Raw genomic sequence first — 18,733 nt, forward strand, 5'->3', positions numbered from 1 at the left:
ATACTGTTAGCACCACCCAGAGAGCAGGACAAATCTCTCTTTTTGGAAGCTCAGAAGCCCCTGTTTCCTGGGCTATAGGAAGAATGGGAACTGAAGAAGAACTTATCAAATACATGAATAAATTTTTGAGCCATGAGCAGGCCAAATATGGCATGAGTCCATTTACATGAAATGTCTAGAACAGGTAAATCCATAGAGACAGCAGGTAGATTAGCGGTTTCCAGGGGCTGGGGGAGAGGAGACAGTACTGACTGCTAGTAGGTGCAGTGTTTCCTTTGGGGTGGTGAGAAAATGTTCCAGATCTCTCCAGTGGTGATGGTTGCCTAACATTGTGAATGTGCTTAATGCCAATGAATTGTACACTTTGAAATGATGAAATTCATTTATGTTATATAAATTTAAAACAAAACAAAACACACACACAGCAGGCCAGATTGCAAAATACGAACCACCACTTATAATGTCCATTACCTATGTATTTCTCCTTCCCCTGTCCCCAAGCACAACCCTCACTAAATGACCGTGTACTAGTTCATAATAGAGAACAAAACCATCTGCACCCTCAGTGCCACTACGGTCAAGCTCTACCAGACATTCGCGGATAATGAGAAAGCTAAATATCCAAGAACCCAGCACATCCCCTGCACATGAAGGTCCGCAAACTGCACTTGTTTCTCTGTTGCATTCATACCTGCGGATATTTTGAGACCTAATTATGCAGAGTGATTTCTGCGATCACCAAATCAGAGCCTCATCAAGAACTTAACTCAGAATGGCTCTTCCCCATCCACTGAATAGGCCCCTCTGGGACCCTGATCAGCTTGTACTGGCCCAGGCTGTTCACGGAAGCAAAACCCCCAGAATGTGGCCTCAGCAGTGGGGAGGCCTGAGAATGGGAAAATTCAGAGAGTTGGGCTGAGAAGAGTCTACAAGGAGAGGGAAGCTGGCCCCACCGTCAGTCATTTAGTGAGCGGAATGCAGGATGACAAACAGTCCATTCTATCAAGTGGTCTCTTCCCTCCCAGAAAAGCTGAGATCCAGAAGATAGGCCCTCGGGGCTTCGCTCTCGCTATGAATTTGCCCATATCCTAAAGACCGACATCTTCTATTTATTTTTAGCACCCTACTGTCAGATGTTTGCAGAGAGTGCCTCCTCCTTATAACCGCTGCTTTTCTGTGCACTTAATTACACTCCCCATGACAAGTGTTTGAAAAATCCTGAGACAATTAAGTGCAAGAGAAACATTCCAAGCCAGAATGCTGAGCTGAGCGCCCGCATTGTTGAGGCACATCCAAGCCTGGAAGACTCGGAGGACCTGGATGGTTGGGGGGGGGCAGGGGGGGGGGTGAGAATGTTAAACATAAAACAAATGAAAAATACCTTGTGAGCTCTTCTTTAATCTTCAGGGGTTCATGTGGGTAGAATTTCACTCTAAAGCACATGGTGTATGGTGGATGAGCTGAAACATCATAAAAAAAAAATAAAAAGGCATGAGAAAAGCAGCAAAACACCATGGACTTAAATATTCAGGAAAGTCAGCGTGAGGCCTTACAGCCCAGCCTGGGGAGGGGGCAGAGGAGAGGGTGATTTTCTGGATGAAGCAGGTACCATACCCAAGAAAACTCAAAACTCTTGATAGGATGCCCAAACCAGAGGCAGGGGGGGTCACAAATGTGACCTTAACTTCTCCCGTAGCACTCTAGTCCCACAGCACATCTTTCCGTTCACAGCGCCCCTTCCCTCCTTCATTCTCTCTGGTCGCAGCTGCAGAGAACGTTTTCTCTCCTGATTCTCCCCACACCCTTGTGAGAAATTGCCCATAAGCACTGCTCAGGTTTTTGGCCAAGTCCGTGAAGTGTAAAGATGTCACTGCACATGACCAGTTTTCCCAAAGTGACGGTGCCTTTGAACTAAAACTGAGAGTTTTAAAATGGAATCAGCCACGCACAGATCCTACTTTGTATATTTTTCGTAATAGTTTAGTGTTATCTATCTATGAGGCAGTCGCTTGTATGAAAATACTTTTTTAACTTCCTGATTTGTCTGAATCAAGAGAGTACTATGCAGACTGAAATTCTGGTTGAGATCCATGATTCTGGAATATTCTAATTGCATTAAATACCCAGAACTCAATGACCAGCTAAGGGGATTCTACAGAATTTCTGACACGTTTAATTTTAAGACCACCGTTGACTGGCAATGTTAACCTAATAAACGCACACAAGTGCAGTAAGATGCATACGATGGCTAGTATTTCTATTTCTGCAGATCGGACATTCCCACTCATTTCTCGCCTTTGTATCAGAGTGGCTACTTGGCATCAGCTCTGAGTCTATATCAATGAAACAGCACCCATTCTCTCCCAAATCCTCTCTCATTATAAGCAGGGGTTAAATCACCAGCCAATTCTACAATGTCTAGGGCTCTTCTGTATGCAGGCAAATTCTCTATGTAGAAAGGACTATCAGCATCAAATATGAAGGTATAATGAGGATAGTTAAAAAGGGAAAATAATTCTTAAAAATAATTAGGAAGAAAGCATCTGCTAGACCGGAAAACAGCAGTATCTTGCTAGCTATCTCAGCAGAGAAAGACAGATTAAAAATATACACACACATTGCCCTGGCCAGTGTTGCTAAGTGGTTAGAGCATTGGCCTGCACACCGAAGGGTCACAGGTTTGATTCCCAATCAAGGACATGTACCTGGGTTACGGGTTCAATTCCTGGCCTTGGTTGGGGTGTGTGCAAGAGGCAACCTATTGATGTGTCTCTCTCACATCTATGGTTTTTGTTGTTTGTTTGTTTGTTTGTTTAATATATTTTATTGATTTTTTACAGAAAGGAAGGGAGAGAGATAGAGAGTTAGAAACATCGATGAGAGAGAAACATCGATCAGCTGCCTCCTGCACACCTCCTACTGGGGATGTGCCCACAACCTAGGTACGTGCCCTTGACCGGAATCGAACCCAGGGACCCTTCAGTCCGCAGGCCGACTCTCTATCCACTAAGCCAAACCGGTTTCAGCTATGGGTGTTTTTTTCTTTATCTCTCTCACTCCTCCCTCCCTTCTACTCTTTCTACAAATTAATGGGAAAATTTTCCTCAGGTGAGGTTTAATAAAATACACACATACACACGCATGCACGCACACATGCACATACATGTGCACACACACTTATGTGAGAGCTCTCCATTCAATGTTCTCCTTCCACACAGGGAGCTAGCAAACTTCCGAGTTGGGTGCTCCTAACCCAACCTTGTGTTCCCTAGATTTAAGAAAGGAAACATTTTTCTGGAACACGAGGAGAAAATGAGCACCTCCATACAGCAACGAAACAAAGAAGAAAAATACAACTAATTCTTAAATCATTCATCTTTCATGATATCTAGAAATTCTGTTTTGACTTAAAATATTTTATCTTTACACATTTCCAAGATTTCTTTTAAATTGTTTAAACGATCACTCTAAAGAATTAAAACTAATGAGCATTTTATTATAAAACCCATAAATTGCCCTTAACAGAAAGATTGAGAGTTTTTATAAGAACAACAGAGCAAAAAATGGAAATAGCATAAGGAAGTTTTCTCCTTCCTTCCTTTCATTAAAGTCCTCAAAATTAATCCGTGTTTAAGCACAACAGATGAAGATGATGGATGGATGGATGGATGGATGGATGGATGGATGGTGATAGATAGATAAGCCAACCCTATCACTTTCCTTCACTTGGTCTCTATTCCTACCCTCAGGTCCCCACCTACCTCAAACTCTCCACCACTGTTAATAACTTCATCTACATTCTCCCACCCCTTTTACACCTTCACCCAAATATATGCAAAAATGATTACATCTGTGAGAGGTTTTTTTATAATTTAGTCTCACGAAACAAGATCATACTACAGATGTTTCTCTTACTTTTCTCACTGAATTCTATGTTCTCCCCACCCCTCCAGGATGGTAGATATATACCTATAATAATTGCATAATGACACTATGGAGAGACCAGAATTTACTCCACTACTTCCAATCTTCTCTTTTATCATCATTCAGGTTATTACCATATTTTTGCAATTCAAACAGTATATACACATGTATATATTTATAAAGAGATATGTATATTTTTTATATTTTTACATATTTAAAATGTTACATCCTATATAATAAAAGGCTAATATGCAAATCAACTAAACGACGGAATGACAGGTCACTATGATGTGCACTGACCACCAGGGGGCAGACGCTCAATGCAGGAGCTGCCCCCTGGTGGTCAGTGGGCTCCCACAGGGGGAGCGCTGCTCAGCCAGAAGCCGGGCTCCAGCAGCCGTGGTGGGAGCAGCAGGCGGACATCCCCCAAGAGGTCCTGAACTGCGAGAGGGCGCAGGCCGGGCTGAGGAACTCTCCCTCCCTCCAACCCCCCCCCCCACCCAGTGCATGAAAGTCGTGCACTGAGCCTCTAGCATATTTATAAAAGAACATATGCACAAGGGTATATGCATTTATATAATTGTGCATATATCATTAAATAGTTGTATTTTTATTTCTATAACACAACCTCCCAAAATTTGAACTGTTGAGTCAGCAGGTATGGGAAAATATCTTAGAGAAAGCAGAAAAATGAAAGCCAACTTAAGGTAAATTGGGGAAAGTAGGACCACAGAAGATGGCCCCATACTACAGCTGGCATTCTTTTCTCCTACCTGGTCATATCTGTTTATGTGCCCGAGGCTGGCTTTAATAGTTATCTGAGTTCATTAGATACAAATCAGGACTCGCACTCATTCCAAGGGATCACGCCATGAGGCTCACAGGCAGCACCCCAGGCAGCCATCTTTGAGAACCCCTGATGGTAGGAAGTCCTTCCACCTAGTCATCCTCGTTCCAGGACCAAAAGCTCCAGATAGTCTAATGCTTCTCCTACACACAGACCCCTCCCATCATTTGAAGAGAATGCTATGGTCCTTCTGAGTCTTCTCTAAAATAAACAGCCCCAGTTCTTTTAACTGCTCCTCAGGTGAAGCAGTTTTGAATGACCTGGGTTTAATCCTGTCTACTCTGTGTTTCCTGGAGCATGGAGTCCCAGGGGTTGCCACATCTGCTCAGGTGAGGGGACCATCACCAGCATCTCTTTGGACATAACTGTTGCTTCCCCCAAGCAGCCTCATCTCAACATTAATTTACTCTGAGTTTACAATAGACGAACATTCTTAAATCTTTTGATATATGCTGTTGCTAAGTCATACATAAAAAGTCACTAAGTTCCTGACCTCTCTCTCCATTCTCTAGGATGTGATGGTAGCAGATAGTAATACAAGGTACTAGTGATACGCTCACAGGCACAGGCCACACTGTTTAAATGTGAGCTTTTGTTTTGTGGGGACCAACACTCCTATCTGAAGAAGAGAAGGAAAGGGGGAGTGGGACATGGGAGGGAGAAGACGGAGAAGACCAAATTCAATTCAACAACTCCACAGCTGAGAAACATTTTACTCAGCTATGTAAGTGGCAAAAATTAGAATACCACCGAGTAGCAAAGAAGGAAAAAAATCAACTTAAAAAATGCCAGGAGCATATAATTGCACAGAAAATGGCAGGGGTCCTTTCTAACAGCCCTCCCTTACCTGCCAGTCAGGGCTGAGGAGGCCAAGTGTCTCCACAGGGCGGCTCAGTGGCCCTGTTCTGCGTCAGCAGATCCTGGGGTTTAATCATTTGGGTAGTTTGTTAACAGTGAGAACACAGGGAGAAGAACAGGCATTTGTAAAGCAGAGACAGACTTTTTCATCTGCACTTTGAGACCTTGCCCAGAAATGGGGGTGGGGATGCCAAAGGATTAGGTGAGCAGGCTCCCAGGTAAAAATGAAAAGAAAAAACAAAAAAACACCACTTTCTATTATTACCAACATCCTCAAGTCTTTGTAGAAAAACAGGACATTTTTTGCAAATAAAATATTACTTAGCAGCTTTTCTTAAAATGCAGAGGTCTTCCCCCAATCATTGTAAATAACTATAGAAAAAAAACAATTTCAGGAATAGACATATAAAATCATAATCTCTCTCATACACATTCTGACCAACAGCTATGACAAATTTCCCCAAAACCCTTTAAACAGTAGCTGAAACATAGAGCCTGGGGCTCTGGCAGATGTTAGGCAATTCCTATACCTGGAATCTCAATCTCTCTCTCTCTTTCTCTCTTTCTCTCTCTCTTTCTCTCTCTCTCTTTCTCTCTCTCTCTCTCTCTCTCTCTCTCTCTCTCTCTCTCTCTCTCTCTCCCTCCCTCCCTCCCTCCCTCCCTCTCTCCCTCCCTCCCTCTCTCCCTCCCTCCCTCATCTGGAACTCTATTTAAAAAAAAAAAGTGTGACCCATTTGTCAGGCTTTCAGACTCTGCAGAAACACTGTAAAGGGTCTGGCGCTGCGGAAAAGGGCCACAAACACCCTGCAAATAAGAGGCTAACTTTCCAAAGGACCCAAGTAGGCATCAGGGGCTCCTGGCCTTTTACCAACAACTGACACCTTTTGATTCCTCACTGAATGAACAGTGTCCCTCCCATGCCTTTCTCGGGACTCCCGAATGAGAAATGAGGAACACACCACCATTTCTTCATTGATGAAACTGCTCAGGCATACAAACTCTTTTCACACATGTGCAAAAGGACACTTGGACACCAAAAGGACAGACACTCCTCACTCATTCAATGAACTGTAACTCTTGGGATGTATTCAAATGAACCAGCCACAGAGAACTGCTCTCATAAGGACTGCTCTCCTACTTGGAAATGATTGTCATTGTTCAGTGACAACTGCTACTATCATCGGCATCAACAGCAGTAATAATCCCCCATCACTCTTTTACTGAATGACAACCAACAGCCTCCAAGATGCTGCTGGCACTGTGTTGCCTCTACTTTCAAAGCAGAAATGGTTTTTTTAAAAATTGTATTTAATTCATCCACCTCCTGTTATGGTTCTGTCTTATGCTTTAATCACACACACGGCACACCACGCGCCCACACATGCATGCGCTAAGTGAAGTCACCCTCTAAGAACTCCCTGGCAGGGGGGGGTGGGGAAACACTGGCATGCTGAGCAGCTGCCTCACCAATTCTTGCTCTCGGAGTGCTCTGCCTGTCTCTGCTGTTCAGGAAAAGTTCTAACAGGGACTTTGGTGTCCAACATGTCTAATCTCAAGTTCACCATTTGGACAAATTGCTGTGGCCAAACTGAAATTCTCTACCTCCATTTCCTCATCCGTAAAATGAAGATAATGATGGAACCAAGGACCCAGAGTAGGGACCAGCAAAGTGTCTCTGTAAGGGGCCGTAAGGACATTATGCTAAGTGAAATAAGTCAGAGGAAGACAAATACAATATGATCTCACATATTTCGCTTAAATCTCACTCAAAACAAACAAACAAGCTCATAGATACAGAGAACAGATTGGTGGTTGCCAGAGGCAGGAGTGAGATAGGTAAAATGGGTGAAGGGGGGCCGAAAGATAAAAACTTCCAGTTATAAAATAAATAAGTCATGGGAACGTATGTAATGCAAGCACAGTGGCTACAGTTAACTATACCGTATTGCACATTTGAAAGTTGCTAAGAGAAGTGATCTTAAAAGTTTTCTTCTCAAGAAAAATATTGTATAACTATGTATGGTATGGATGTTAACTAGACTTATTGTAAAGATCATCTAATATATACAAATATCAATTCACCATGTTGTACACATAAAACTAATATGTTATATGTGAATTATACCTCCATTAAAATTTTTTAAAGAAAATGAACAGGTGCAAGATGCTGGATTAAGGTGTTTGCTTTAAAATAAGGAGGTGGAAATAGGGCTAGAGAATGTGACTTGATTCCAGTGGATTTCCTCTCCACAAAGATGTAAATAGTTTATAACAACAGAATGATGTGACCAAGAAAGAAACAGCTAGAAGATGCAAGGAAGGACTGGCCCCTAGAGCAAGCATGTCAAACTCACCATCCGCGGGCCACATGCCTCATTTATTTGGCCCGTGTTAGCCTTTGAGTTTGACATGCTTGCCCTAGAGCTTTCAGAGGGAGTGTGGCTGACACCTTGATTTCAGCCCTTTAGCCTCCAGAACTGTGAGAGAACACATTTCTATTCTTTTCAGCCCCCCACCCAGCCTTCGTTATGGCAGCCTTAGGGAAGTAACATACTCAGCAAGGGGAGTAATTGGAAGAACAGAGTTGGGAGTCAGGCATCCAAACTGGCCTCATGAACGTGAGACCTGTGGCTTTTCTCCTGGTCCTTACACCAGAGCAAAACCTATGCTCCTGGCACTCTCTGTGCTACATGTTCCCATGGACGAAATCATTCAGCTCCAAGGGGTGCTGAAAAGCTAAGAAATGCACATAAACATGAAGCTCCACAAATATTACCATCAGAGACAGAAATTACAGGCTTCAGGGAAGAGCCATCATAACTTGAAGGAGGGAACACTACAGACAACAGCCAGCAACGTGACTCAACGTTGCTCTTAAGGCCCAGTGGAGCCATGCGTTACGCAGAGCAGGGAGGTCCTAGCCACCCTGATTTGCACACCGAAGCCATTTCCAAGCACCTCTGTGCCTCAGGGTGCTTGGTAACTAGAGCAGAAAGGTCTTAAGCACCCTGCTGGGCTAGTCAGGCACCAGCCAGGATTAAGCAGGGAGCCTCTTTGGAAGAGTAAGCGGCTTTCTCTCATCTAGGTCTCTGTGTTTACTGCACGTGCTTGATGCATAATGCACTCTGATTCCTTTTTTTCTTTCCTCTTTCTTTCTTGATTTTTGCATAAAACCTTTTATCCTTTTGTTTTCTCTCTTTTATTACCAATATGTGAAAATATTCTCATTGTAAAATACCTCAATAAACTATAGCTATATATGATAACATGTGAGACCCTTGCTTCCCTCTAACCCACTCTCTTTCCCAGGAGTAACCATAGTTTCTACACATTTTGGCAGCCCTTCTTCTAGGCACTTTTAGATTCATATAAAGTGTATCCTATATAATAAAAGGCTAATATGCAAATAGACCGAACGGTGGAACAACTGAACAACTGGTCGCTATGATGTGCGCTGACCACCAGGTGGCGTGCGCGGAACATGGTGGGCATTGGCCAGGGCAGGATGGTGGAGCAGGTGAGCGGGGGCACCAGACCAAGGCAGGGTGCCGGTCGCAGTCATCAGGGCAAGCCTCTGGTGGTTACTGAAAATTCTTTGCTCCCGCCCACCACAGTCCTGCCCAGCTCTTGCACCTGCTGCCAGTGCCGGTCCCCCTCACACCCGCAGCCAGCGTCAGAGCCACCGCTCGCACCCGCTGCCAGTGCCTGGCGCCAGTCCCGATCACTTGGTGCCATCAGCGGGTATGAGCAGCAGCTGCCAGCCCCAATCGCCCCTGAGGGCTTCTCCACCTCTCCCTGTTCCTGAGGGATGATTGGGGCAGCAGCCACCACTCACACCCACTGACGGCTTCGGCCCCACTCACATCCACTACTGGCACCGGCCCCAATCACATCGCGCCATCACGGGTGCGAGCAGGGCTGGCGCCGTCAGCACGTGGGAGCAGCAGCAGTGGGATTGGGGCTGCCGGCAGAGAAGGGACCAGGGACCGCAGCAGGAGGGGCCAGGCGGGGGCATGAAGGATGGGCTGAGACCCACCCCTGTGCCCCCCCAAGCCCACAGTTCCTTTCAAGGTGCACGAATTTGTGCACTGGGCCACTAGTCTATAATAATAAATAATAAAAGCATAATATGCTAATTAGAACAACATCCTTCCAGACGAAGCCAGGGCTGCAGAAAGTCACCATGGCTGTGAGGGGGGGATCCAGGCAGCCGCCATGGCTGCGAAGGCCTACTCTTGATCCAATTTTGTACATTGGGCCTCTAGTTTTCATATAAATGGATCATCCCACATGTGGTGTTTTTACTTGTTTTTAACTCTATGATATATTTAATAAAGCTTTCAGTGCCAGAAATAAATGTCTGACTCGTTCCTTTTGACCACATGTATTCCACATAATTTATTTTGCTTTGCCAAAATTGCAGGGCTTTGTATTGCTTCCAGTTCTCAATGTTATGAGCAATGTTGCAATGGACATCCTTGCAAAATATATACCTGTGCTGGAATAAATTTTGCTTTAGACAGATTCCTAGATATTACCTTGTTGGATCAAGAGATAGAGGCCTTTTTAATCTTGAAGGATACAGCCAAATTTCCCTCTCAAATGGCTTTACCCATTTATACACTTCTACCGGAGGTGATAAACTCATCCTCATCAACTGGATATTATCAGTGTTTACAATTTTCTCAGTATAATAAACAAAAACACCTTGTTTTAATGTGCACATTCCTACTAATGATACTGAGCATCTGTTTATGAGTTTGTTATCCATTTATTTTTATTCCTCCTATGTGTATTTTCACATTTCTCTATTGAGTTGTTTATCTTTGGATTCATAGCATCACACTTAATATATGCTGCATATTGCTACCTGTTATATATTTAGTAAATGCTCTTCCTATTATTTTGCTTGTATTTTAACTTGTTTATAATTCATTTTATAGTCATTAATTCAACAAATATCTACTGAAAATCTACTCTGTTCAGTGAACAAACCAAATATTCTGTTACAAAAGTTTAAGTTTTGCACAGATTTGTTAGCATTTTGCTTTGTTGCTTCTGGGTTTTAGTTTTTCCTTAGGAAGTCATGCACTACTCCATAATTATCAAAAGTACTCCTAAATTTTTACCTAAAATTTCTATGGGTTGTTAAATATATTGGGCTTTTGAACTCATCTGGAATTAATCTTATGTATGGTATGAGGTATGTCCTTAGCTTTTTTCTCCAGTGGAAAAGATGTCCAAAGTCATGCCTTGAATAATCTACCTTCCTGTCTCTGATATGAATTACAATCTTTATTATAACCCATATTCTCATAAATAATGACTGAATTTGGAATCCTTTTTGTTGTTCCACTGATTCTTTTCCTATTTCTGGGTCTATCTTAATTATTGTGTATGTCTATTGCTAGGCCTCTTTTAATTTTATAACTCATAGGCCTTCATTTACTGTCTAATAGAACAAGAAACCTATTGTGTGTGTTTTTTGTTTTTTACTTTTTTATTGATTTCAGAGAGGAAGGAGAGGGAGGGAGGGAGGAGGGAGAGAGAAAGAGTGAGGGAGGGAGAGAGAGAAACATCAATGATAAGAGAGATTCATTGATCGGCTGCCTCCTGAATGCCCCCTACTGGGGATTGAGCCAGCAACACAAGCACATGCCCTGACTGAGAATCTAACCCTGGCCTCCTGGTTCATAGGTCAACACTCAACCACTGAGCCACACCAGCCGGCCCTATCATTCTTTACATAAAAGGTGGAGCAAAAGTATGTCTACAGTTGTTCATATGAAAAATACAATAATTAATAAAATAATAATACAAGAATATACTGTTTTGTGTACTCACAACTTAAACCTACTTTTGCTCTATCCTGTATTTATTGTGGCTGGTCTTTGAACATTTTCTTTTGCCAATGAACCTTAGAATCAGTTTGTTATATGCCATAAAGAACCTCACTAAAATTTTGATTTGACAATTATTCAATATATGTGTTAATTTATGAAGAATTGACTAACCATATTAACGAGAAACATGAGAAGTCTCCATTTATCAAGCTCTTTTTTATCTACATTACCGTAACTCCACCGTAAAATCTCATAGTTTTATTTGTGTAGATCTTGAACATTTCTTGTTATGCTTATTTACAATGAATTTGTTTTTACTTGTTATTGCTGTTGTAAATAGCACTTTTTTCCATTATATTTGATAAACAAGTTACTGCCTAAGAAAGGTATTGCTTTAGAATATTAACCTAGTATCTAAGGACAAAAGCCACTATTAGTTGTGGGTAAGGGTTGAGGAAGGAAGGCAGGCGGAGAGCTTGGAGAGATCCAGAGAAGACGACACCAAGTTACAGATACTATGAGGAGCTCTGAGAGAAAGATTCCAGCATCACTCAGCACTTGGCTGAACAGAGTCAAGGGGTCGGGGAGCAAGACAAAGAAACCTAAGAATCCTTTAGGGAAAGTGCTGTGTCTGGAACTTTGGAGAATACCGAAGAAATGGCAGCAGGGTGTGTTTAAGCAGAGAGGGAACCTTAGCTAGACTGCACAAGTCTCCCTGAGACCGACACAGGGCACAAAAGAGGCTGTGCAGGTTCTGCCTGTCCCAGTGGTGAACACAGAAGTGCGGAGAGTCAACCAGAGAGGAGACCTGGAGTGGGGACACAAGAGGGCATCACCTACAGATTTGCAGGAGAGACGATGGCAGGAGCCACAGGCCTCAACAGCACAGGTGAGTGCGCACTCACAGGCCAGTGAGACTAGTTACATCCAGAAAGGATGAGTGGGGAAAGAGGCCCACAGCCAAAGACCAAATCACAGGAGCTGTGTCCTCACTGCCAGGATGGTACGTAAGCTTCCCTGCCTCCTGATGCCACTCTAGGGGTGGGGAAGGAGGAAAAGCTCACCATAAAAATCAGTTTGATTATATCTATTTTCAACAATATTTGGGGGGGAAAAAGCACTCCCATGTAACATTAGTGGGAGTAAATTATTGTAAGCTGTCTGGATGAATATTGATCAATAAGGAAATGTAAAATGTCTACACCTTTCAATCCAACAATTCCACTTCTAGGAGTTTCTAGTATAGATGTTCCAGATGCAAGGACGTACATTCAAGCATGTTTATTACAGAACAGTTTATAACAGCAAAAGACTAGAAACAACTTTGATGTCCATTAATAAATAAGTTACATACATACATACAATTAACTATCAGAAAACCATTTTTTAAATGAAGCCAATCATCTATCTGATATTGAAAAATATGTAAAAATATTAAGAAAACACCTGACCAGTGTGGCTTAGTGATTGAGTGTCAACCTATGAACCAGGAGGTCACAATTCAATTCCTGTCAGGGCACATGCCCAAGTTGCAGGCTCAATCCCTAACAGAGGGACTTAATTGACATCTTCAGAACATTTCACCCCAAAACCATGGAATATACGTTCTTCTCAAGTGCACATGGGGCATTTTCAAAAATAGACCACATATTGGGTCACAAGCAAAGTCTCCCCAAATTCAAGAAGACTGAAATCATATCAAGCATTTTCTCAGACCACAATGGCATAATATTATAAATAAACTACAATAAAAACAGCCCCAAAAATTCAAACACTTGGAAGCTGAATAGCATGCTATTAAAGAGTAATTGGGTTACCAAAGAGATCAAAGAAGAAATTAAAAACATCCTGGAAACTAATGACACTAAAAACACAACAATCCAAAATCTATGGGACACAATGAAAGCAGTCCTGAGAGGGAAGTTTATAGCTCTACAGGCCTACCTCAAAAAAACAAGAAAAAAATGGTAATAAATCATCTAACTCTACAACTCAAAGAATTAGAAAGAGAGCAACAAGAAAAGCCCAGAGTGAGTAGAAGGAAGGAGATAATAAAGATCAGAGCAGAAATAAATGGCATATAGACAAAAAAACAAACAAACACACACAAAAAATACAAAAGATCAATGAAACCAAGAGCTGGTTCTTTGAAAGAATAAACAAGATTGATGGACCTCTAGCCAGGCTCACCAAGAAGCAGAGAGAGGACCCAAGTAAACAAAATCAAAAGTGAAAGATGCGAAATAACAGACCCCACAGAAATACAAAGTATTGTTAAAAAATACTATGAACAACTCTATTCCAACAAACTGGACAACCTGGAAGAAATGGACATATTCCTAGAAAAATACAACCTTCCAAAACTCAATCAGGAAGATTCTAAAAATCTTAATAGGCCAATAACTATGGAAGAAATTGAAGCAGTCATCAAAAAGCTTCCAGGAAACAAAAGCCCAGGGCAAGATGGCTTCACAGGAGAGTTTTACCAAACATTCAAGGAAGAACTAAAACCTATCCTCCTCAGACTATTCCAAAAAATTCAAGAGGAAGGAACACTTCCAAGCTCATTCTATGAAGCCAGCATCACCCTAATACCAAAACCAGAAAAAGACAACACAATGAAAGAGAATTACAGGCCAATATCCCTCATGAACATAGATGCCAAAATCCTCAACAAAATTCTAGCAAATCGATCCAGCAGTACATCAGAAAGATCATACACCATGACCAAGTAGGATTTATCCCAGGAATGCAAGGATGGTACAATATCCGCAAATCAATAAACATGATACATCACATAAACAAATTGAGAGTTAAAAATCACATAGTCAAGGGGCAGAAAGATGGCGACCGGCAGGAAGGCAGGGAGAGAGAGAGTGTGAGTGAGGAACCGATAAAGGAGAGTGTAGACGTGTGTGGTGTGTGTGTGTATGAGCTAGGGTCAGTTAGATTCTGCACGTCTTCCAAGGGGCTGCCTAACCGGGCAGTCCTAGACGGCGGAGCCCCACGCACAAAGCGGACACATCTCCGTGGCTGTTGTGGATGCGGAGACCACACCATCTTGAGAAACAGAGCTGCCTGAGACTCAGATCCTGGCTTCTGACACAAACCAGGACCCTGCAGCCACTGGGGACAGAGAACTGCTATCACAGCTTCAGACCAACAAACAACAAGAATCCAGACTTCCCGGCAGAATTCCGTGAATCAAAGAGCCCATCCCCCTCCCCGCAGGCACGCAGACAGCACCATTTTAACTGATAGATCCACCTCTCGCCCAAGCCACAGAGCTTTGCGCAGGGACTCGCTCCCCCTCAGGGAATTTGGCGCGCGTGCGCGGGACAGAATCAGCTCCCTGTTGGGGAAATCTGTCAGTGCGCACAGAGGGCTCCCCTTCGGAGAATTTGGGGGAATTTGGCTTGCGGGTCACAGCTCTCCCTTCGGGGAATCTTAGTGCTTGCACAGAGGGGCTTTCCCTTTGGGGAATTTGGCGCACAGGACAGACTCCGCCCCCCTTCCGGGACTCCAGGAGAGTGCACGGAGCCAGCTCACCTTCAGGAAATTAAGAGTGTGCGCCCTAGCCGGTTTGGCTCAGTAGAGAGAGCACACACAGGTCGCAGCTCCACTTCAGGGAATCTGGCACGCCGGACACAGCTGCCTGGGATCCCTGACTCACAGCGCACTCACACTAAGAGCCAGCGACCCCAATTGTTGGTGAATGCACACACAGGGACCCTGAGTCTCAACGAGAAACCGCACAAGGCAACAGAGACTCTGGCACTCTAGTCTTGGTGCAGACACAGGGAAACTCTGACTCCCGGCACATGCTAAGGATCTCATTTTCGGCACATACCAACAGTGTGGTGCAGACAGGGCCCCTGATTCTAAGTGTGCACACGAGACCACACGGAACACTGGGGACACTGACCCTGGGCAAGTCTCGTTCCCACCAACCAAAGGCAGCCACACGTCCTAGTGTCAGAGCACTTCAGTGAAACTCGGGTGGAGCGAAGTCCCCACAGCACACGGCCCAGGTCCACACAAACAGAAGCTTGAGCTTTCTGGTGATAGCCAGAATGGGGAAACGAAATAACTCACAGAGGAAAGAAAATGTGGAGTCGCCAAGAAAGGAAATCAGTGAAACTGAAGCTTGCAACATGACCGAAAAGGAGTTTAGAGTAATGGTCGTGGAATTTATACATCGGATGGATGAGAAAATAAACAACTTATGCAAGAATCAGGAAGAAATGAAAAGTGATATAGCTACAATCAAAAACACCATGGAAAGTTTCAACAGTAGACTACAAGAAGCAGAGGACCGAATTAGTGAGTTAGAAGATCAGGTACAGAAACAAGCTCAATCTCAACAGCAATTGGAGAAAAAAATTAAAAAGCAGGAGGAAAGCCTAAGGGAGCTTCGGGACAACATGAAACGAAGTAACATGTGTATAATAGGGCTGCCAGAAGAACAAGAAGAGCAGCAGGGATTAGAAAATTTACTTGAAGAAATAATGACAGAAAACTTCCCGGATATGGGAAAGATAAAAGTTACGCAAGTACAGAGAGTCCCAAGCAGGATCAACCCCAAAACACCCACACCAAGACATGTCATAATTTCAATGGCAAATATAAATGATAAAGAGAGAATCTTAAAGGCAGCAAGAGAGAGACAGAGAGTTACCTACAAAGGAACACCCATCAGATTGTCAAATGATTACTCAACAGAAACAAAACAAGCTAGAAGTGAATGGACGGAGGTATACAAAGTGTTGCAAAGCAAAGGACTGAATCCAAGAATACTATATCCAGCAAGACTATCAATCAAAATTGAAGGGGAAATCAGGAGCTTTGCAGATAAAAAAGGCTCAAGGAGTTTATCACCACCAAACCAGCAATGCAAGAATTGCTAAAGGGAATACTGTAAAAAGAAGAAATAAACAGGTAAGAAGGAATATAGACACAAAAATAGATATGACCACAAACAAATACCTTTCAGTAATATCTTTAAATGTAAATGGACTAAATGCTCCAATCAAAAGATATTGAGTAGCTGAATGGATAAAAAAACACGACCCATATATATGCTGTCTACAAGAGACCCACCTCAGAACAAGAGACTCACACAGATTGAAAGTGAAGGGATGGAAAAATATCTTTCAGGCAAATGGAAATGAAAAAAAAGCTGGGGTAGCAATACTTATATCTGACAAAATAGACCTCAAAGTAAATGCCATAACAAGAGATAAAGAAGGCCACTTCATAATACTAAAGGGAGAAATCCAACAAGAAGAAATAATTCTGGTAAACATATATGCCCCCAATATAGGAGCACCCAAATACATAAAAAAACTCCTGGAAGATTTCAAGGGAGAGATTAATAGCAATACAATCATAGTAGGAGACTTTAATACCCCACTATCACCACTGGACAAATCCTCTAAACAAAAAATCAGCAAAGAAACAGCAATCCTAAATGAATCACTAGACCAGATGGAATTAATTGACATCTTTAGAACATTTCACCCCAAAGCCACAGAATATACATTCTTCTCAAGTGCACATGGGTCATTTTCAAAGATAGACCATATGCTGGGTCACAGGCAAAGTCTCTTCAAATTCAAGAAGATAGAAATTATATCAAGCGTCTTCTCAGATCACAGTGGCATAAAACTGGAAATCAACTACAATAAATACAATCCAAAGAAATCAAACACATGGAGACTAAACAGCATGCTATTAAACCATGACTGGGTCACCAGAGAGATCAAGGGGAAGAAATAAAAAACATCATGGCAACAAATGACAATGAAAACACAACAATCCAAAATTTATGGGACACAGCAAAAGCAGTCTTGAGAGGGAAGTTCATAGCTCTACAAGCCTATTGCAAAAAACAAGAAACAATGGTAATAAATTACTTAACCCTACAACTCAAAGAGCTAGAAAAAGAGCAGCAAGAAAAGCCGAGTATAACCAGAAGGAAGGAAATAACAAAGATCAGAGCGGAGATAAATGACATAGAGACCAAAGAAACAATACAAAAGATCAACAAAACCAAGAGCTGGTTCTTTGAAAGGATAAACAAGATTGATGGACCTCTAGCCAGGCTCACCAAGAAGCAAAGAGAGAGGACCCAAATAAACAAAATCAGAAATGAAAGAGGTGAAATAACAACAGACCCCGCTGAGATACAAAGGATTGTTACAAAATACTACGAACAACTCTATTCCAACAAACTGGACAACCTGGAGGAAATGGACATATTCCTAGAAAAATATAACCTTCCAAAAATCAATCAAGAAGAATCTAAAAAGCTCAATAGGCCAATAACTATGGACGAAATTGAAGCAGTCATCAAAAAGCTTCCAGGAAACAAAAGCCCAGGGCCTGATGGCTTCACAGGAGAGTTTTACCAAACATTCAAGGAAGAACTAAAACCTATCCTCCTCAGACTATTCCAAAAAATTCAAGAGGAAGGAACACTTCCAAGCTCCTTCTATGAAGCCAGCATCACCCTAATACCAAAACCAGAAAAAGACAACACAATGAAAGAGAATTACAGACCAATATCCCTCATGAACATAGATGCCAAAATCCTCAACAAAATTCTAGCAAATCGGCTCCAGCAGTACATCAGAAAGATCATACACCATGACAAGTAGGATTTATCCCAGGAATGCAAGGATGGTACAATATCCGCAAATCAATAAACGTGATACATCACATAAACAAATTGAGAGATAAAAATCACATAGTCATATCAATTGATGCAGAAAAAGCATTTGACAAAATCCAACACCCTTTCTTGATAAAAACTCTCAACAAGGTGGGAATAGAAGGCTCATACCTCAACATAATAAAAGCTATATATGATAAACCCACAGCAAACATCATACTCAATGGACAAAAACTAAAAACATTTCCCCTAAGAACAGGAACAAGACAGGGATGCCCACTCTCACCACTCCTGTTTGACATAGTACTGGAAGTATTAGCCATTGCAATTAGACAAGAAGAAGAAATAAAAGGCATCCAAATTGGAAAAGAACAAGTAAAGCTGTCTTTATTTGCAGACGATATGATATTGTACATAAAAAATCCGAAAGACTCCATCAAAAAACTAATAGACTTAATAAATGAATTCGGCAATGTAGCAGGATACAAAATTAACGCCAAGAAATCTATGGCCTTTCTATACACCAATAGTGAACTTACAGAGAGAGACTAAAAAGGCAATTCCATTTACCATCGCACCAAAAAAATT

General features: G+C 42.3%; 1 protein-coding gene across 2 annotated transcripts in view; it reads right to left on the bottom strand.

The window, feature by feature from the left end:
- Positions 1-18,733, bottom strand: part of FRMD3 (FERM domain containing 3) — a 253,370-nt gene that overhangs the window by 83,503 nt on the left and 151,134 nt on the right. For both annotated transcript variants that reach the window (XM_008142039.3, XM_008142038.3), the window contains exon 4: positions 1,382-1,460. In XM_008142039.3, coding sequence (XP_008140261.1) covers positions 1,382-1,460 — 79 coding nt within the window. The remainder of the gene's footprint in view (positions 1-1,381; positions 1,461-18,733) is intronic.

The sequence above is a fragment of the Eptesicus fuscus genome, chromosome 15 (assembly GCF_027574615.1).
Source record: "Eptesicus fuscus isolate TK198812 chromosome 15, DD_ASM_mEF_20220401, whole genome shotgun sequence".
Taxonomy (NCBI): Eukaryota; Metazoa; Chordata; class Mammalia; order Chiroptera; family Vespertilionidae; genus Eptesicus; species Eptesicus fuscus.